This window comes from Acipenser ruthenus, chromosome 38, assembly GCF_902713425.1.
Source record: "Acipenser ruthenus chromosome 38, fAciRut3.2 maternal haplotype, whole genome shotgun sequence".
Taxonomy (NCBI): domain Eukaryota; kingdom Metazoa; phylum Chordata; class Actinopteri; order Acipenseriformes; family Acipenseridae; genus Acipenser; species Acipenser ruthenus.
In genome coordinates, this window is record NC_081226.1 from 9,309,910 (window position 1) to 9,331,117 (window position 21,208).

Below are 21,208 nucleotides of genomic sequence, written 5' to 3' on the forward strand. Positions count from 1 at the left end.
GTATAATTCCAGTTGTATTTTCCTTTCATGGAACTAAATTAATTAATTGTAACACATTCACAGCCACGGTCTGCTCTGAAATAGCCTGGACTCAAAATCGCGACGTCCAGACTATAGAGCGCATCCTGCACTCCACGTGGAGCGCCTTTACTGGATGCACCACTCAGGATCCCCTAATGTGATATATTCTAAGATCGTCTGAATTATCTCAGATTTACTCTGTGCTTGCATGTGGGCGTGTGTGTGAGAGTGAGTTACTAGCTACGTCACAGCCTGCTTGCTGTTGAAGCTGGGCCGGGTGTGTGAGGAGACAGGCCATGTCATATTTCAATTGCCTGGATACTGAAGTAAACTGCAGCTACGTTTCAGCATGAATGTGACCCTAACAGTGCACCTTGTTCAACCTTGACCTCTGTACACCAGAAGCAGTTTTATTAAACAAGTGTGTTTATGTAAATTTAAAGCAGCATTGTCTATGTTGATGATTATATAAAAGTCTATTGATTTGATTATCAAACAGGCCGTGCATTTTTTTTTGCCCCGCCCAAAGTGCAAAACCAAAAATTCTCCGACAGGATTGAAAATTCGGGTTTTTCCGGGTTATTCTACAGCAAGAGGATTCCTATGATCCTTGTTCATGACATGGAAAGTTTAACAGTGCATCCTTTCGATGAGTTTGATTGGTGGTGCAGCAGTATGGGTGAAAACAGACTGAATGGCCTTGCTCTGATATGTCCACAGAGACAAGGAGGTGTCCTGGGAGGAAGTGTTACAGCGTTTCACTAGATCAGGTCATAGGAGGATTGGCAAACTCTGTATTTAAAGTAAAGCCTTCTAAATCATGGCATCATACAGTCTCAGCAGTCCGATCAGACTAAGCACTAGTATCAGCAATCTCACCAGTCCCAGCAGTGTCAGCACCAGTCTTACCAGTTCCAGCAGTGTCAGCACCAGTCTTACCTGTCCCAGCAGTGTCAGCACCAGTGTTGCCAGTCCCAGCAGTTAGAGCACCATCAATGAAGGTATAAACCCTTATCCATATCACTTTGGAGTTTGCATAAATAGTCTTCAGGCTTTATAACATGATAGATGTGTGGTCCAGTGGTTAAAGAAAAGGGCTTGTAACCAGGAGGTCCCCGGTTCAAATCCCACCTCAGCCACTGATTCATTGTGTGACCCTGAGCAAGTCACTTAACCTCCTTGTGCTCCGTCTTTCGGGTGAGACGTAATTGTAAGTGACTCTGCAGCTGATGCATAGTTCACACACCCTAGTCTCTGTAAGTCGCCTTGGATAAAGGCGTCTGCTAAATAAACAAATAATAGATATCACCTTCGTATCATAGACAGGATATGCAGGTTTTTTTAGACAAAAAATTTCGCCTCAGTAAAAATCTATTCCTAGCTGCGCCCGTGCCCCTGATACACACACACACACACACACACACACACACACACACACACGTGTTTTGCTGTTGTGAATTTTTATAAACACATATTGATGGAAAACGATTATTACTTTGCTCTGTAGATGGTTCGGACGTTAGACATCACTGGTAAATAAATGTTAATAAATAAATAAAATAAAGGCTGCCATGTTATTGTAAACGCAATGTCCAATCCTTTAACATCCAACCAGTTAGTTCAGATCAGTCACAGATTTCCACTGATTGAAATCCTCACTTTATTGGACGTACGCAATGCCTCAGCTGTAAAAGCCGATGCTAAAAAAATCTATTTTAGTAATATAATCAAATGAAGAACTAAGAATGGCAGTATACCAATCCGGTATATATTATAGCCAATGAAACGGCCATGCAAAGCGTTTCTATCCGCAGCAGACTCGGTACACTGGGCTGAGTGTGCTCCTATCTACGCCCCGATCTAAGCCCCGCACACACACCGGGTCCGATCCTTCTTTCTCTCATCCTTGGGGCGATGCAGGGGTTTCTGTTCTGCACACAAACCCTCTAGGCTGAGACACTGTTAGGAGCATGCGCACAAAATCCATCCGGGATCACTGTCCTGCTGGCGTTTCAAACACACAGCGTCGTTTCTCAAACAGGGTTACATAAACACTGAGCCGTGCAGAGGGTTTTTTTTTAGTTAAACGATATTGCATAGCAGTTTGTAAGGCGTGGACGATTTAAAAAAGGTAAGTTGCATTATTATTAATTTTAACTGAAGGTTTTTTGTTCGCGACGCACGGGTGTTGCAGACGCTTTGTTTGCTAAATGAACAGGCATGACGTCATCAACAAGACCGAGTCCATTTAAAATGTAACAATTCAACTAAAAGTCTCCGGGGAAATGAATACAGCATGAGGTAACGATGATTTTGTGTTTTAATATTATTGACAACACCTGTGAGGGCTGGTTACTTTTTTGAGGTGCTGGCACACTAGCGATATACCACTGTGTGTACACTGATAAACGAGAGATGCGTAATTGACTGTATTGATTATCGGTTAAAACTCGACACTCCACGGAGATGCCGTTTAGTGTCGACTTAACCAGTGAGGCATGGCATCAGCATGCATGTAACAGAAACAGAAACCCGAGATGGAATTGTTTTCCTGTAACTCACTGAAGAGGCCCATCTGTTATTTTTTGTAATCCATGGACACCCTTGTGATGCTAATATTAAAGAAGACGAGGTTCAGCAGGACAGTTCGTTTTATTTAACGCAGTGTTTCAGTGCTGTACACACGTTCTGTGTCGTTGTCTGTTTCTCCAGCTTCTCTGAGATGTACCAGCTTTACATTTTTTTGTTATTTTGTTGATCATTAATGAACATTTCTGTACTGTGGGTATTGTCATGAGATTATATATATATATATATATATATATATATATATATATATATATATATATATATATATATATATATGCACTATATAATCAAACGAATCGAGTCAGTGACATGAATCAAACTGCACAGCACTAATTTTCATAAAAAGAGGTTTACTCAGCGCGCCTCTCAGTGGATAAAGCCTGGTCTCCATGCCCAGTAATAAAGGATCCCTTTAATACACGCATGCTGAGTTTACCAGAAAAAAACACACGAGAACTGGACCGTGAATTCATTTAAGAGTAACCCACATGAATCAAACTTTAATGTATTTATTTACTCTCCCCAGAAAACTTTATTTTTTTATTTAGAAGAAACAGAAATAAAATGTTTTTCTTTTACAACGAAGAAACTACATTGCTCTGAAATAGGTAGACCTACATGAAAATTCATTAAAAGCAGGTGTTTTTCTTTATTAAAGGTTCATATTAACACACATTTTTGAGAAGGAACATTTCTTTAAATGAAGTGCTTTTTAAAACTTGGGGCACGGTAGTTTTGGGAGTTCAAAGTGTTTGAAGACCCTGGGTCAATCGTCCTCTAAATGGTGAGAAATGGCAATCTGTCTGCTATGGTAAAGGGGGTTGTAAATCACCCAGGGTCCTCAGATGTAGTATGCTGGCAACAGTTACCTGAAAACCAAATCAGACTAGAATTTGGGACATTATATGAAAAGCAAAGCATCCCAGAACCCTGAGAATGAGCAGCCTCTGTATGTAAAACTGAGATTACATTACAGATAAATGAATGAATCCTGTAACGAAACTGTAATAGCAGTCAGGATATGTATTTGCTATTAAAATAAATCACACAAGTGATTATAGATATATGCCATTTGAAGGAAAAAAGTGAAATCACCACAGAAAGCCAATTCCTCCATTCGTGCATAACTTATGATAATTTATATAAAGTAATAATCACCCATAGTTTGTTATACTAGTACAGCAAAATACCATATTCTGTTTTAATTGCAAGGTTCTGGAAAGCAGATCTCTCTCTCTCTCTCTCTCTCTCTCTCTCTCTCTCATATCACAATGTTAAAATGCCTCCAAGCTTTCGTTGACGTCATGTTCCTGTGTCGTATCTCGCAATGCAGTAATCGGAAATAAATGTTGATGGCGGACCGCTCTAAAAACATCTGTATTATCATCACCTGATTTAAGGTGATATCATAAGATTTCCATTACACGAGAGTAGATGTTAAAACTTCATGCTGATTTGAACTCGGCTCTCGCCAAGATGAGCACCAACTAAGACGTAGCTTTACAGTAAACTAATGTGATCCATATGTGTCTCCATCCATTTACGTTTCCTTCCATATGATGATGTAGATATCCTTCTGTCTGGTGTTAATGGCTGAAGTGTAATGCTGGCTCCAGGGATCAGCTTATTTTGCCTCCCTGGCGCATCAGCACACACAACGGCTGCGATGCTGGCTCCGGGGATCAACCACAGTGCGGCCTCCCCAGCGCATCAGCATGACACCCGTCTGGATTGAGCTAAGTAGGGTACATCTCTGGGGTTTTCAAGTGGGCACCTTCCATCCTCAGTGTTTCGTCGACTAGCCCACGACACCTCAAGAGGGCTCGACGGTGATTCTGGCGTCCCAGCATCACCCCCCTCCGTCCCCCACTCAACTCAGCCCAGCTTACTTACCTGTACATCAGCGTTTCTTTCTTTCTATTGTGCTTGAGATCCCCAGCCAGAATCTTTCCGTCTCAACCACAGCCAGTTGCTGCTCCTCTCTGCTGCTTCAGATAAGTTCTTCACTGTGCGACGCAACTCTTGGCCACTGAATCCGACGTCTCTGAGAAACCGGGTTGTAGAGTGTGCCACAAATCCTCGACAACCCACTTCCACTGGGTAAACCCGAACTCTCCATCCTCGCTGTTCCGCTTCAGTGGCTAGTTGAGCATACCGCAGTTTCTTCCTCTCATACGCCTCATCTACAGCATCCTCCCATGGCACTGTTAACTCTACCAGGTGAACAAGGCGTGCTGATCCAGACCACAAGACAATATCTGGTCGAAGGTTAGTGGTGGCAATCTCAGGTGGAAAAATAAGCCGTTGACCAACATCTGCCAGCATTTTCCAGTCTCTAGCAGCTTCCAGTTGTCCTGGGCGAGGATTGGTTTTAACACCTTTTCTTGGTGGTTGCTCTCCTGGGCGGAGGAATGTTGTCTTTTGTGTGTAATGTTTTGATGGAACAGGTGACAACTTATTGGTCATGTTACGCTTGTCTTCCAATGCTAAGGCCAAACATCGCAGCACCTGGTCATGGCGCCAAGTAAACCGTCCTTGGCTAAGAGCCACCTTACATCCTGTCAAAATGTGCCTTAATGTTGCAGGTGATGAACACAAAGGACATGAGGGATCCTCTCCTACCCAGAGGTTTAGGTTCTGTGGTGATGGGAGAACATCATATGTTGACCTGATGAGGAAACTGATCCTGCTCTGTTCCATTGACCATAGGTCTTGCCAGCCAATCTTGCGTTGTTCCACACTCTCCCATGTCATCCATTCTCCCTGCTTGGCCTGGGAAATGGCCTTTATACACCTCATCCTCTCCTCCTGCTTTTGCACCTCGTTGACTACCAGCTTCCTCCTTTGAGCTGGGGCTGCCTTGTGCCATGTAGGAGGAGCTGAACTGAGATCAAGGCCCCCTCTTCCATGCTGAACTTGCCCCATGATATCACCAATTCGAAGGGCAGCCTTTGCATCTTCCACAGCTTTCTTTGCCACCCACTTTCTTCCAGTTTTCAACACAGGTGCTGCCTCCCTTACGCATTTATCGCGTGACTCTACTAATGTCATTTGCAGTCTGACCTTGGCGCACTTAAACTCCTCGGTTAGAGCAGAGACTGGTAGCTGCAGTATTCCTTTACCATAAAGTCCCACTCTGCTGAGGCAGCGTGGAACTCCCAACCATTTCCTGATGTATGAACTGATTAAAGCTTCCAGCTTCTCTACTGTTGTCAAAGAAACCTCGTACACAGTCAGTGGCCACAGCAACCTCAGCAGTAGACCAAACTGAAAGCACCAGAGTTTTAGTTTACCTGGTAGAGCGCAGCTGTCTATGCTCTTCAACCCTTCCACTGCTTGTTGTCTAACTTCTCCCACACGAACTGTGTCCTTTAGATCCCCGTCGTACCATCTCCCAAGACTCTTCACTGGCTTCTCAGACACTGTTGGTATTGCCTCACCATTAATGAAGAATGTTTTATCTACTACTTTGCCTTTAATTATAGAGATGCTCCTTGATTTAGTGGGCTTGAATTGCATTCGTGCCCATTCAATGTTATTGGTTAATTTGCCCAATAATCGATTAGTGCAGGCTACTGTTGTAGTCATGGTTGTCATGTCATCCATGTATGCTTGAATTGGTGGTAGTCGCATTCCAGAAGCCAAGCGCTCTCCTCCTACTACCCATTTTGATGCCCTAATGATTACTTCCATTGCCATGGTAAAAGCCAGTGGAGATCATCCAATGAAAGACTGTGAGGTTTATGAGCAAATGAGGCCTTGCAGTCCCGCCCCCAAATTGTTTTCAGATTGACTGTTCAAACAAGACGAGACTAGCTAAAGTAAACCAAAATCATTATAATAATTATTATTATTATTGCTGTTGTTGTTGTTTAACGCGCACATCTGTAAAACTGAGTAAGGGTATTTTATTTATTTATTGTTTTCAGTTACTTTTCAGACAGACTTGCCCCCCCTCCTCCCCCCACAGACTTTTAATGTTTGGGAAACAATTACGCTGTACACAAAAAAAAAACCAAAAACACTCTTAGAGAAATTCCATAAATGAAAACATCACATGGTTGCTATTGGCTGCGACCATGATTCATTTATTATTAATAGCGTTTTAATTAAATTGTACAAAACCACGTTTTTATTTACAATGAAGGAACGGTGTCGTCCTAGTGCTTATAATGAAAACCTGTATTATGTTTTCCCTTCATTGTAAATAAAAATGTGATTTGGTATAATTTTATTCAGGCGCTGTTAATAAATGAATCATGGTTGTAGCAGCAGTTGAAGTTTTCTGTAAACATTTCATCTAATGGTTCAAAAGTACAATGCTTATGGGGCTGCCAGGTCTTGTTTTCAAGATATCGGCACGGACGTTTTAGTGTGTGCTAGTTGTGTTGTATTGGCTTGCTAGCTTGCTATTGGCTGCTGATCAGCGACGGTGCTACACTGATCGGTGGTTTAATGCTGCCCTGCCATATTACAGGAATTACGCACCAGCAGCAGTGAGCACTGAACGCTGTTCACCGTACCTGACCGTGTGTCACTGACGCTGGCATGCGTATCGGGTGCACCATGACTGGTGTCTGGAAGCTGACAGCTGCACACCCTCGTTTTGAGTCTGCCTTGAATAAAGTCTGTGGTGATGTACTTGGAAGCTTACGCCCCTATTGTTGATGGACCTGGAAGCTGGCACAGGACCACCACAGCGGAGCCTCGACAAGAGAGAGGCTCCGCGCCTCCAGGTACCCTCCTGGGTTTTTGTGGTATTCATAAATTGCACCGTGCGATTCTAGTTCTACGCTCAGTTTACAAACCTTGGAACAAACGGCACAGCAAGGCCTGGAGGCCAAGACTGAGCGCTGTGCTGTTTTTCTGTTTCATGCAGGAATACAAAAGTTTCTGTCTTTTCAGCAGCCTGCTGTCTTGATTTGCAGGCTGCCTTCTTTGTTACTGTCTGTCGTGTGTGAGCGACTGCCTGTGCAGTACTATAAGAAGTGTGTGTGTGTGTGTGTGTGTTTTCTCCTTTTAAAAACTACACTCTTGGGAGAATACAGTTCCTCCACGGGGCTAGGCTCTGCCGCATCTCTGCTGTTGAGTGATTCCACCAGCCGTCGTCTGGCAGCTGGATTGGGCCTTGTTTGTTTGGCTGCCGCTGCGTGTATCCTGTCTACCAGCCGTGTATTCCTCCAACCCGCTGTAAAGTAGACCTCGTCAGCTGCGTAGGCACACCCTCCTTACACACCTCGGTGAGTTGGGCCTTTTTCATAACAAACAATAGTGTGTTCTCCCCCAACTGTTTTTCACTGTATTTGCTGTTTGCTTTTCAGCTCTTTGGCCCTTGTGTCTCTCTGGTGCATGCTACACACTGACCAGGTGTTTGACCATGCGGTTTAGGTAGGCACCGGTGTGTAGCTGCCCCCATTCCCCCCCCCCCCCCCCCTGGTGCTTTGGTACCTCGGTGCACGCTCAGCCCTCGGCCCCTCGGCGCACGCTCTGCCCTCGGCCCCTCGGTGCACGCTCTGCCCTCGGCCCCTCGGTGCACGCTCTGCCCTCGGCACCTCGGTGCACGCTCTGCCCTCGGCACCTCGGTGCACGCTCAGCCCTCGGTGCACGCTCAGCCCTCGGTGCACGCTCAGCCCTCGGTGCAATCTCAGCCCTCGGCCCCTCGGCGCACGCTCAGCCCTCGGCGCACGCTCAGCCCTCGGCACCTCGGCGCACGCTCAGCCCCTCGGCGCACGCTCAGCCCTCGGCCCCTCGGCGCACGCTCAGCCCTCGGCCCCTCGGCGCACTCTCAGCCCTCGGTGCACGCTCAGCCCTCGGCACCTCTGTGCACGCTCAGCCCTCGGCCCCTCGGTGCACGCTCAGCCCTCGGCACCTCGGTGCACGCTCAGCCCTTGGTACTTGGTACCTCGGTGCACGCGGTGTCCGGTGCTTACAGTGTCCAGTGCACGCGGTGCTCACAACGCTTGGCGCACGTGCATACGGTGCTACACGGTACTCTGAGCACAGTCAGGGTTCTCCCCAGGAATTCTGTACAGCCGGGCGGCCGAACATTATAGCCAGGAGAACTTTTAACAGAAAAATAAACTTGCCTTTTAGCTTAAATATATAATACGACAAAGAATGGTTGTGCTTTTTTTATATTCTACATTTTTTTCATTGCTGTTTTTTATTATGGTAACACAGCTGTCCTGTGGTTCCAAGATTCTTTTTTTTTTTTTTCACCCAACAACGCGCAAGTGGTCTAGTCTGCTAGAAGCGCAATCAATCCTTATTGTTAAAGGCACAGTAGCATGTGTAAGACGTACGGATTTGGTTTTTTCAGCCGGATGGTGACAGCCACTTCGCCGGGCATCCCGCCCGCCTGAAAAGGCCTGGGGAGAACCCTGATGGGGCACACGGTGCCTGGTGCACTTGGCGCCCAGCGCACACAGAGCTAGTGCCTTGGTGCGTATATCACCCTCGGCTCTCTGGTACACTAGGTGAAACCCGTGCACGCGGTCCTCGTTGTACGCAGTGCTCAGTGCACACGGTGTTTGGTGCACATAATGCTGATACGCTCGGTGCTCAGTGCACGTGGTGCGGACGGTGCTCGGTGCCCAGCACCTCAGTGCTTCAATGCACCATCCGCGCCCGGTGCTTATTGCTGTGGCACAGTGCTTGGTCACTCGGTGCGCACAGAGCCAATTGCATACAGCACTGCCACTCCAGGACAAGCACTCCAACATGCCCAGGAAGCTATGAGCAGAGAGGATATTTGCGACCAATGCGCGGCTTTTCAGCCCAGAATACATCGCCATAAGCTCAACAAGGCCATGGGGTTAGACTCCCAGACGAGAAGGGTGACACGTTCGAAACAAGCGAGGGACATTATTCACTTGAAGGAGCAGATGACGCAGGTCCTTCAGCTTCTGTCTAGGCAGCAAGTTCCTGCAGTACCAATACAGGTACCGGCCCCGCTGCTACCTGCACCAGCCCCGGCCACTGAGCCTCCCACGGGAGGCCAAGCCGAGCCTGAATCGCAGCCATTGATGGCGGAGGAGGACACGCTAGCGTTAGCGGCCTCCTGGGATGACTCCTTCCCCACTGAGATGGAGGAAGAAAGGGAACTAGCGCCGTCGACTGTGGCAGAACCCAGGTCAGAGGTTGCCTCCGAATTTAGTTTCCCAGCGTTGCCCAACTCTTGCAGATCTTGCTTCTTGTAGATCCCCTGACAGAGCCCCGTCGGTCTGTATCCCGGACACAGGCAGCGGCTCCTGCGGTGCAACCCTTCCCACATGTTCCTGACTTCATGCAGCAAGTATGCTTCTTGTGTATTGAAGCAAGCCGCTAGGCTCGCTTCATTAGAGGACCCAGCGAAACTCGGGCTGGCAAGTTTCCCCCGGTGGACTCCACCATCGTGACCTTAGTTAAGGCTCTTTGGGTGGGTGGATTACCCAGAGGCCACCCAGAGGATTTCTGCGTGCCATTCCCCTGTGGATTCGGTATCTCCGAGTGGGCGTTTTTTGGCTACCCAGTTTCTTAAAGGCATCTGGCGATTATGTCCTCTCCGAATGGAGCCTTGATGTTGTACTGGAGTTCAATCTTTTTCTAACCCTAAATAATAATATAAACGAAATGATTGAATGAGCATGTGCAATATAAAGGCTGTTTCCTTAATATGAATTAAATACATTTCCATACAAGTATATAACAAAAAAACTGGGGTCTTTCACAATGTAACAAACCAATTGAACAATCCTAATAATACATCAAAGATGTTCTTAAAGTGCATTAATCTGAGTTATAGGACAAACACTGACTTTTTAAAAAGGAGCCGAAACACTGACAAAGTTGTGGAAACTGGAAAACACAATGCTTTCAACTCGAGTGCTGAGAGCTGAACTGGACTCTCACTATATTTTAATTTGCTGTTTCTAACTCCAGTCAGACAAAACTCCACGCAGAGTGAAAGTCGAAAACAAACTAAATATGTCTCCACTTTTAATTTTATGTTTGAAGGCATATTTAGTAATTTAAAAACGTGTTTTACAAAGTGGGGACGTCCCCAGAACGTCGGTTTTCCAGGAGTTACTATCTTTGTGGAGACAGTTTCTCAAATTTTGACCGCACATTTATAGTAATACCTGCCCACACACAGACATTTCATACAGAAGCAAAAAATCTGACTTGGGTTTGAGGAACTGTACAGGGAGATGTATATTGTAGCGCGTGTTTCTCTTTTCTTTGGCACTTGTTGCTGTTTTCTTTCTTATTTTTTCTAATATCTGACGCATCACAAGAGATGGATCATGATGATGGTAGATCGTTCATGGACGATTATATTCAGCAGGGTCAAGGTAGGATGTTTACAGCAATCTGTCTCGAATGTCTAACTATTTTTAAAATGTCAAAAATACATAGCTGAAAGGACTTTTTAAAATAAGTAGGCTTCCATATAGATGTCCTGTAGTTGGTTTTGTTGGTACAGTACTATATTTTCGACAGAAGTATTTTAATTCAGAACAATATGATTATGAAAGTATCACTTGTCAGATGAGACGACACGTGGATTGTAATACAGCACACACTTTTAAATCTGATATGTATTGTAGCAGTATGTAAAATGCCCTGTTAACGACCCAGCAGAAAAATGAAATGAAAATGTTACCCAAGCACAGAACTGTGTAAAACATAAAAGGCAATGCAATTTAGCAAAAGTATCCAAAGTCAGTATTAAAAATTGCAGAATATAGTGCTTGATAAGACCCTATTGTCACAGTTCACTTGCAAATGAAAATGCACAAAAGCAACTAAAGATCACAGATTAAATATAAATAAAATGCATGACTGTATGTAAAGCTGTTGTGATTAACTGATTAACTTTTACATTACCGTAGCTTGCCTCTTCACTTTGTTTTGGCTGTATTTTCGTCAGGTTATGATAAATGTGTAAATGCACAATAAAGACTGATTTCCATTTGAATGTATATTAGATTACTGTTTAGAAAACACAGTCTTAGTCTACAAAATATTGTAGATCTTTAATTACTTCAAGTCTAATCTACAATGTAATTTGCAAAGAATGTAAATCAAATAAATATGGTTATAAACTGCACATTGTTAATTTATTTTCGAAATTGTGCTGGAGTGACAAATACGGCTAGGAGACACTATTTGGCAGGGACAAATTTATTTCCATCACAACCAAACCTTTCAAAACAAACCGCTGTTGATATTTCTCTTTCTACTCCAGATCCTGTTGTTTTCAGGGTAATCAGCAGAGTGAATCCTTGCGGGGGAGATTCTTTGCTCTTGTCCAGATATTGAAGGTCCTGGCTGATGAGAAGTTTGCTGGTTTAGTTGGGGCTTGGTTCAGACTTCTTTTTGTAGGTCTGATGTGTTTGTGTTGTAGAAACTGTCAGAATCGGGATTCCTCAGTCTTGGAATGCTTTGGCTGGCGTAGATTACACAAAAATAAAAGAGACGAAAGTTCAACACAGAACATGTTAGTAGGATTTGACTGGTACGATTTCCAACACACGCAAGTCTGCATGAAATTCACGGGTACAGCGACCTGCAGGGGCAGTGCTTCCGGAGAATAAGGGTTGTTTTGGTCAAAATAAGAGTTCCGGGTAGGTTGTTCTGTATCAGTGTAACATCTATGTCATTTTTCCCCCTAGAGTGTGTGTGTGTGTTTTTCTTTCTTTTTTTTTCTTTTGCCGATATGCCATACCATCCTTTTTTCTTACCGGTATGCATGCCAGCATGTACCTCCTCACTTTAACCACTGACTCTATTTAAATAAATAAATAAATGCACTTTCTTTTCCAGCAGCTACTAAACAGAATCCTGTGTGCTGCCATGGACAGTGTGAAGATGGAATCTGTCCAGATTAAAGAGGAGTTCCCTGAACTTGAACCTGTCCCCATTAGAGTGGAGTTCTCTGAGCTGGCTTCCCTCCCCATTAAACAGGAGCTCTGTGAGATGCAATGTGACAGCAGCCAGCCAGAGGTCTCCGAGATTAAAGCTGAGCACAATGAATTGGAGATCCCCCAGACAGAAGAACCCCTTCCTGTTAATCAAGAAGAGGTGCTGGAAACTGTCTGTATTAAACAGGAGCCCCCTGAAGTAGAGTTTGAGCACATGGAACCAGTGAAGGAAGAATCAGAGGACTTCAAACCAAACATCCTTGAGCAGGAGCGTGTACGCCTGCGGGAGTGTAGCGTGGTGCTGGAGAGAATCTGCGTGAGAGAGCAAGGCGCTGGAGAGGAAGGCTCTCCCAACAGCACGCAAGGAGGTGGAAAGGAAGACGGGCGCTCCCATTCAGAATGCAGTCTAGCAGGTGAGTGACTCCCAGTTGCTGTGACATTGTCATTCTAGATTGTGTGATATCCACAGTGTGGTTGAGAGGGAGGGAGGGAGCATGTAGGTTACATTACTAGCTGTTTGTTTTTGCTGTACCACTCCAACCAGTTCAAGATAGGACTCACTACTGGTGAACTTTAAAAGCAGAGTCTTTATTGACTGCTTTTACACAAAGTAAAGGCTATAAGTTTAACTTCATTATTTTAAACTGGTGTAACCCAGTGCACGCCCCCACAGCTGAAATTCACATGCTTTAATCCACTTCACCACCTAGCCACATGCCCGAAGCCTACAAGCAGTCCCTCTTACTTTCATTCCTGTTCATATTTTCCAGGTTCCAGTTCAGCAGCTAAAGCGAGGGCGGGCGGTGGAGAATATCCTGACTGTGGGAAAGGTTTCACCCAGTTAGGACATTTAAAAAAAACACAGAAAATTCACAGAGGAGAGAAACAGCATCACTGCTCTGACTGTGGGAAGAGTTTCAATCAGTTAAACAGCCTTGTTTCACACCAGCGAATTCACACAGGAGAGAAACCGTTTTGCTGCAGTGACTGTGGGAAGAGTTTCAGTCATTCAAGCAACCTGAAAAAACACCAGCGAATTCACACAGGAGAGAAACAGTATTGCTGCTCTCACTGTGGGAAGAGTTTCAGTCGGTCAGACAGCCTTGTTTCACACCAGCAAATTCACAAAGGAGAGAAACCGTATTGCTGCTCTGACTGTGGGAAGAGTTTCAGTCAGGCGGGAAACCTGAAAGCACACCAGCGAATTCACACAGGAGAGAAACCGTATCACTGTTCTTTCTGTGGGAAGTGTTTCAGTCGGTCGCACAGCCTTGTTTCACATCAGCAAATTCACACTGGAGAGAAACTGTATTGCTGCTCTGACTGTGGAAAGAGTTTCAGTCAGTCAGGAGACCTGAAAACACACCAGCGAACTCACACAGGAGAGAAACCGTATATCTGCTCTGACTGTGGGAAGAGTTTCAGTAACTGGGGAAACATGAAAAAACACCAAAAAATTCACACAGGAGAGAAACCGTATTGCTGCTCTGATTGTGGGAAGAGCTTCATTCAGACGGGAAACCTGAAAGCACACCAGCGAACTCACACAGGAGAGAAACCGTATTGCTGCTCTGCCTGTGGGAAGAGTTTCAGAGATTCAGGAGACCTAAAAAAACACCAGCGAATTCACACAGGAGAGAAACCGTATTGCTGCTCTGACTGTGGGAAAAGTTTCAATCAGTCAAACAGCCTTATTTCACACCAACGAATTCACACAGGAGAGAAACCGTATCACTGCTTTGTCTGTGGGAAGAGTTTCCGCGTTAAACAAAGCCTTCAAAACCACCAGCGAGTTCACAAAGGAGAGGAACCTTAAAGACTATGTTCTAGGGACGTGGCTTTGGTACATTTTTATGAACATTTAAATACTATGCAGTGTCTACACACACACACACTCTTTATATTGCATTCTGATTTATACTGACAGCCCTGGCTAGTATTTTCCAAGCAAAGAACCCCTGAATAAGAAAATAACGTTTTAACATCACAATGACTTTACTACAAAGTGAAAAAAAAAAAACCATACACACCAAAGTATATATTGAAATCTTTCAATTTTAATGTCCTCTTCAATCAAACAATGGTTGTAATTGAAGTTATCAGTGGAGATGGAACTATATACATATTAAAAACATTTTCGGATTGTATGTTTTTAGAATTTTTGTTTCTTAAAGGTTCATTTAACAAAAAAAAGCATTTTTAAAAAAAAAATATGTATAAGTAACTTTGCTCAAAATTCTATGCTTTTTAAAAAAATTAAATTAAATTAAAAACGAGCATCCCCCTCTGCACAGCGCTAATGCACAATGGCTGCAGCAGAGAAGAGAAAGTGACCTGTGCCGACACTGGGAAAAAAAGTCACCAGGAAAAAAGAACAGCACAGGATTTTGGAATTTTAAAGAGCACTGTGACTGATATTAAAAGGTCTGCCTCCCAGCTTTTTAAAGGTTGTAGTCTTTGATAGTAGGGGTTGGCTTTTAGAGAAATATATTGCTTGAGTACTTCCAGAGCATTACAATTTCAGAGTACTCGAATCTACCGCTGCTTGAAGACAAAACGCTTCCTTTTTATAATATCCACAGCAGTTGGATACGCACCGTATATGATGATAAATGACTAAAATTAATACATAAATATGCATTTGGTGAAATTTGTCATGTGACCGTTTAGACATCTAGCATATTATTCAACATTTGACCACTTCTTTAAATGTGTACAATTCCCATCCCTGCTGCGTTCACCTTGCATTATGAATCCCTGTGTAATTAGCGTTTTGTGTATCACTCTTAAGAGCATGCATTTTAAATGGTAAAAATGCTCTTCAGCTCTCTTGCACTCTGATTGTGTCAGAAAGTGGGCGGAGACGCGGACACGTCACAAGAGGCTTCTCTGCTGTCAGTTTAACTCAGGCTGTCAATGCAGTCAGTGCCTGGGAGCGGGAATATGCAGAAAGGAAACTATTCTGCACCTCATCTGATGGACGAGTCAGGAGAAATTGATAACTCAGTGTGGGGAATGAGTTTCATTTAAACGTCATCATGATTCTAAAACTAATGAACAATGATAGTGTCCCATGGCTGTATTATGAGATGAATGGCTGAATATTGCGCGACGTGTAGCTTTGCAATGTGCATTGTCCATGCTTGTATTCGTGCCTGCTTTTGTAAACCTATGGATCTTAATTACAGAAAATTTAATTGTGTAATCTGAGTTCTAATGAGACTTGACTGTTCAATTAAACCTTGTGTGTGCTGATTGAATGATTTGATTGATATACAACAGGATACTAAACCATGCTAAAGAAAGAACAGAATACTGCACTGCTCTGTATCACCAGGATGTGTAAGCAATGTGCATTTCAATACCTTCCTGCATTGCTTGCTGTTCTCTGAGTTTAATAAAGTATTAGTATTAAACTCTTGCATTGAGTGTATCATTCTGCATTAACCCATTCAAGAAACTTATACTAGTGAGCCACATAACATAGGGAAAGTGCCATCTCCCAAATGTTTAATCCATTGCAGTGTACCAAATGTGCCAGGTGATGTGTCTGTCTAGTGGATTAAGCAGGTTTAGTCCAGCTGATTGGACTAAAGTTAGTACACCTTGAAATCCCGATTGCAGTGGAACAGAAGTTAATCCTCACAGGTAGATCATCTGCTAAATGAGACTAAACAAGATCCCGATTGCAGCAGCGTACCAGATCAGATTCGTGATGATCCTGTTCAAGTGGATTAACTCAGTACTGTGAAGGAGAAGACTAACTTCGTACGCTTGCTCGTTCTAAGCATTTACTGCTTACTGTTTTTTTGCAGACAGCTGTATTTTTCCTCTGAAATGACAAGTACATCACGCTGGGGGAGTCAGGTCCGTGAGATAAATTCTCGCACAATATATATAGGCCCTGCATTTAAAATAAAGTTTTTTTAATCATGTTCTTTTGATACCGTTTTCAGTTTAACGCAATACAATTCCAGTTAATATGCTTTAACTATAAGCAACTTTATATATTTATCGGACACTGAGTTTTATCGGATTAAATGCGTAAATGCAGCAAATAAGACACGCCTCCTCCCAACACGTGTTTTGTTTTTTTTCCCAAGCCTTTGTTTGTAGACTGACTACGAGACAGAGGTCGCTATGATTGTGGATGTATCAAGATGCAAACTCAGTCAAAGCCTAGTTTCTTATTTTTCAATGTACCTGGGGAGACAACAGTCCTTTGTTTTGTTTCACAAGTGCACCTGGGAATATATCAGAAGGACATATTTAATCTTGAAAGTAGTCATTTTGATTGGAATACGGCAAGCTGCACTCATTAGATGCATGTTATATATTCATTCTTTATATTACTATTAGAAAAAGTTTTTCATGTTTGTATGTACCAGTTTACACAATAGTGTTCAATGGAGCTGCATCTGTGTTTACAGCACAGCTCCTGCATGCAGGCACAGTCAGCTGGCAGACGCGGACGCTCCTCCAATGCAGCCGTCATACCGGAAGTAGCGTTTTCATGTAGTATTAGAAACAATGATTTCGGTTTTAAGGTTTTGTGTGTACGTATACCCGTTTACACCTGTACCCGGGTATATGTACATGTACCCGTTTCTTTTGAAATGTACATTTTGTTATATTTTTTCACTGTTTGTAGTCGTGCTGTATCTGCGCTCATTTTAAAAATAAAGCCTTTTATGTTTAATTTTCCATTTAAATACAGTGTCTCTGTGATGCAAATGTTAGATATGATGTTCATGAATAAAACTTTAGAGTTGTATCCGATTAGTATGTCTTTCATTTTCATAACGAAGCAGTTTAAAAATGTATGGGTCACGGAGACCCACGTGGCGGTTCTAGGTAGTTCAAAAATCGGGTGGTTCTAGTGTTAAAACATGTTCGTTGTCCCTTTCAAATAAATAGATACATAAATACCGGTAAATATCAACAATACAAGAAAGCTTAACTGCCAAAACCGGGAGTTTATTATTATTATTATTTTTTACAAAACACGGCCCTGTGTGTTGTTCAATGTAATAGGTAGTACCATTTTAAAAATTCATAGTTGAGCTAAATGGAATTAAAATTGTATATGTTTAAACTGTACAGCGACTGTGCCAACAAAAACACAGAATATTAAAAGTCAAAAGTAACACTTTTTCTGCTTGACGTCACAAATGCCACCGTCACTGTCATTTACTGTCCCGGATGCACCTTATTTCCACAATATCTACCTGTGCAACAGGAAAACGACAGGTTACGGGTGTAACCCTGGTTCCCTGAAAGAGAAGACGACCAACAACCAATCCTTTTGGGATATGCCTGCCACAGGTCAGGTATTTACTGAGCATTTTATGAGAGAGCTGCTGATAGGCCCCTCCAGGGAGTGACGTCCTTGGTCCCGCCTACCGAGGGGATTAGTAGTCACACCACGGAGATCACGCTCTCTTTTGCATCGAACCCGTGAACGCGAGTGATGCAACCTCGCAAGATTTGTTTCAGGAAACCGGGGTTACATCCTTAACCTATAGTTCCCTTTCAATTCGAAGACAACCAGCAACGATACTTTTGGGAAAGCCGTCGCGAGGGAGCGTGAGCGGACAGACGAGGGAAGTCTCACTACCACCAAACTAATCTCTGTGGTGTGAGCGTGCAACCTGAAGGACCCTTGTGCCTAGGCATGGAGGGATCTGCATTGAGTTGGTAGAACCTGCTGAATGTATGTGGAGTCGCCCAGCTAGCCGCAGTACAAATATCTGTCAATGAGGCACCTCTAAAGAGAGCCCATGATGTAGCCACTCCTCTAGTAGAGCGTGCGGCCACCCTCCCAGGTGGGGGTAGGACAGCATTAGTATATGCAGTCGAGATTGTGTCCACAATCCAGTGGGACAGTCGCTGCTTCAAGAGGGCCGCTCCTCCTCCGAAGAAAAAGGAGGGGGATGGAAAGGCTCTAGTTCCACTGATTGATTCAAGTGGAAAGCCGTAACCACCTGTTTCCATCATCCCAAACACGCATACAGAGCCTGTAGCTCACTAACCTGCTTGGAGGTAATGGCTAACAAAAAGAGAGAAATTTTTAACTCTATGGCATGTATAGACTCCAACGGTGCCTGAGAGCCTCCATTACCACATCTAGTTTCCACTCGGGTAGGATGTTCTTCCTAGGAGGACGTAGCCATGAGCTCCCTTTAGAAAATGGGTAGTTTGAACGCCTGGGGAAACTGAGTCAATGGGGACATGGCATGCAGATATAGCTGCTAGGTACACTTTCAGCATAGAGGGGAACCTGCCCCCTTTAACAGATCTTGCAGAAAATGTAAAATAGTTGCTATAGGGCAATAGATGGGATCGTGAACTCTGGTAATACACCATTTTTGAAAATATCTCCACTTGTAGGCATACAGTGCACTCATGGAGGAGACCCTAGTATTCTGCAGTGTACTGATTATCACATCTGAGGGCCTTAAGGTGGACAGACCCACAGTTGGAGTCTGTCTGGTTCTGGGTGGCAGAGGGTGCCTCTCACCTGACTGCACAGCGGGATCTCCCAGGGATGGCCTTGCAGCAGCTGGCAAAGGTTTGCAAACCAGATTCTCCTGGGCCATCTGGGGCCGCCAGGAGAACTGTCGCCTCTTCTCTCCAAACTTTCTCTAGTAAGGCTGGGAGCAACGATATAGGCGGGAATGCGTATAAAAGCGTTCTGGGCCACTCGTGCTAGGGTGTCAATGCCTCGTGGACCGTCACAGAGGAGGAGCGAGATAATAGGGGGCAGTGAGTCAGTCTCTGCCGAGGCAAAGAGATCGACTCGGGCCCTCCCGAACCGTTCCCAAATGCACTCTACCACCTGAAGGTGGAGTCGCCATTCTGACAGGTGAAGAGAATCTGTGTGAGAGAGCAAGGCGCTGGAGAGGAAGGCTCTCCCAACAGCACGCAAGGAGGTGGAAAGGAAGATGGGCGCTCCCATTCAGAATGCAGTCTAGCAGGTGATTGACTCCCAGTAGCTGTGACATTGTCATTCTAGATTGCGTGATATCCACAGTGTGTTTGAGAGGGAGGGAGGGAGCATGCAGGTTACATTACTAGCTATTTTTTTCTTGTACCACCCTAACCAGTTCAAGATAGGACTCGCTCCTGGTGAACTTCAGCTACAGATATAATGTTGTAATTGCTCGGGGGGGGGGGGGTATTATACCAAGGGGGAGAAACAGTAAAGTACTGTATATATGAGGGGTGGCCATACATCCTGATCCTATGAGCCGCATACCAACATTTCCATATGACAGAGAGCTGCAAAACACATACTGTAAAACACAATGTGTTTGCAAGCAAGACATTTTAAATACTAGCATTGTTGTGCAGTAGAGTATTTGTTAGGCACTCTCTTGATGGCAGCACAATAACAAGGAATAGAACATTGCAGAGCCTGCACAGTTTCTGTGTAATTTTTATTGTACCGTAGCTCTACAGTGTATTAAACTTTAAATGTAACACGCTGGTGTTTTTTCTGTTATTTCTGTTTATAGTGTATGTACAGTGCGCTCCGTTTATAAGAATCACATCCTTCCCGGGTGATTTGATTCTTATAAGCGGTTGATTCTTAAAAGTGCACCGATATGATAACTGCTGCAGAATCAGTATGTTAGTATGAGAATGATAAGAGCTTGTTCCCTGCAGTGTAATGTATTGACCACTAGATGTCACGAGTTCCCACATGTATGCACGCCCATGAAAAATCCACAGCTGCTTTTCCTTAACAAATTATGGATAATGGTCAATTGGTTAACTGTCTGCTTGTTAAAGTTAATGGCACCTCGATAAAAAGGGCTTAGCCCACAGCTTTGTGATGGGGGTGTAGAGGAGCAAGGAAGCAGGAGAAAGAGAAAGAGGTCTAGTGTTTGTTCCACACATTGTTTACTTAGTGCTCCAGCTGAGAGCTGTTTATTTTGTTTGTTTTATTAGAGTTTGTTTCACTATTGCAGTGTAAGAAAAAAAATAAAACCAACGCTGGTTTAAAACTGTAAATGAAGACTCCAGGCTGATCATTTACACCGTCCTCGGCCACTCTGTCACATTACAATAAGCAAAAGCATGCCATCAGCAGTTTAAATACAGTATACAGATGTCAAGGGTGCTCAATCACTGAGGACAATACATAAAAAAAAAACATAAATACAATTTTCACTTCTGTGATTTACCTTTTTCTGCTTGATGAAAGAAAATCTCGCTAATACATTTTTACCTGGTAACTTAAATACTGAAATGTACACAAATACATGAACATGCACTCCAAATACAATTTAAAAATACATAAATAATAATTCTCAGCGCCTATGCTACTGGTGCTTCCCCTCTAATGTATATCTGCACACATTCTCCTCTACCAGATATAGCCAATCCAATATAACGTTATCTAACCTTTTCTTGACCCAGGGTCTAGTGATCACCTTGCTTTATGATAACCTGAAGAAACTTGTTTTTTTCCACTGTTGAAGACGCTCTGATTAGACCACAGTTGCTGCACCATAAGATTTTGCATCAGTACCATTTCAGCACTCTCCAGTACCAACATGGCTGAGTTGCAGGAAGAGACAACTGAGGCATATTCTAAAGATGTTGCCAGCTGTTTTCAGTCTGTACAACAGGGTCAAGCACAGTGCAAGTTGTGACATGAGAAGCTTGGTGACAAAACATTCAACCAG

At 43.8% G+C, this 21,208-nt stretch overlaps 2 protein-coding genes across 6 annotated transcripts in view; both read left to right on the top strand.

Moving 5' to 3' along the window:
* The window catches only part of LOC131706975 (zinc finger protein 501-like), a 34,219-nt gene extending 17,340 nt beyond the window's left edge, over nucleotides 1–16,879 (top strand). Inside the window, exons 1-3 of one of the 4 annotated variants that reach the window (XM_059008969.1) lie at nucleotides 2,031–2,152; nucleotides 12,421–12,928; nucleotides 13,286–16,879. In XM_059008969.1, the coding sequence (XP_058864952.1) occupies nucleotides 12,448–12,928; nucleotides 13,286–14,331 (1,527 nt within the window). In that variant the 5' untranslated portion in view covers nucleotides 2,031–2,152; nucleotides 12,421–12,447 and the 3' untranslated portion in view covers nucleotides 14,332–16,879. Of the gene's footprint in view, nucleotides 1–2,030; nucleotides 2,153–12,417; nucleotides 12,929–13,285 lie in introns of those variants that run through there. The other 3 variants (XM_059008967.1, XM_059008970.1, XM_059008968.1) reach the window with 3 other exon arrangements.
* The window catches only part of LOC131706977 (zinc finger protein 883-like), a 56,823-nt gene continuing 37,660 nt past the window's right edge, over nucleotides 2,046–21,208 (top strand). The window contains exon 1 of one of the 2 annotated variants that reach the window (XM_059008976.1): nucleotides 2,046–2,152. The gene's annotated coding sequence lies outside the window, so the exon portion shown is untranslated. The remainder of the gene's footprint in view (nucleotides 2,153–21,208) is intronic. The other variant, XM_059008973.1, reaches the window with a different exon arrangement.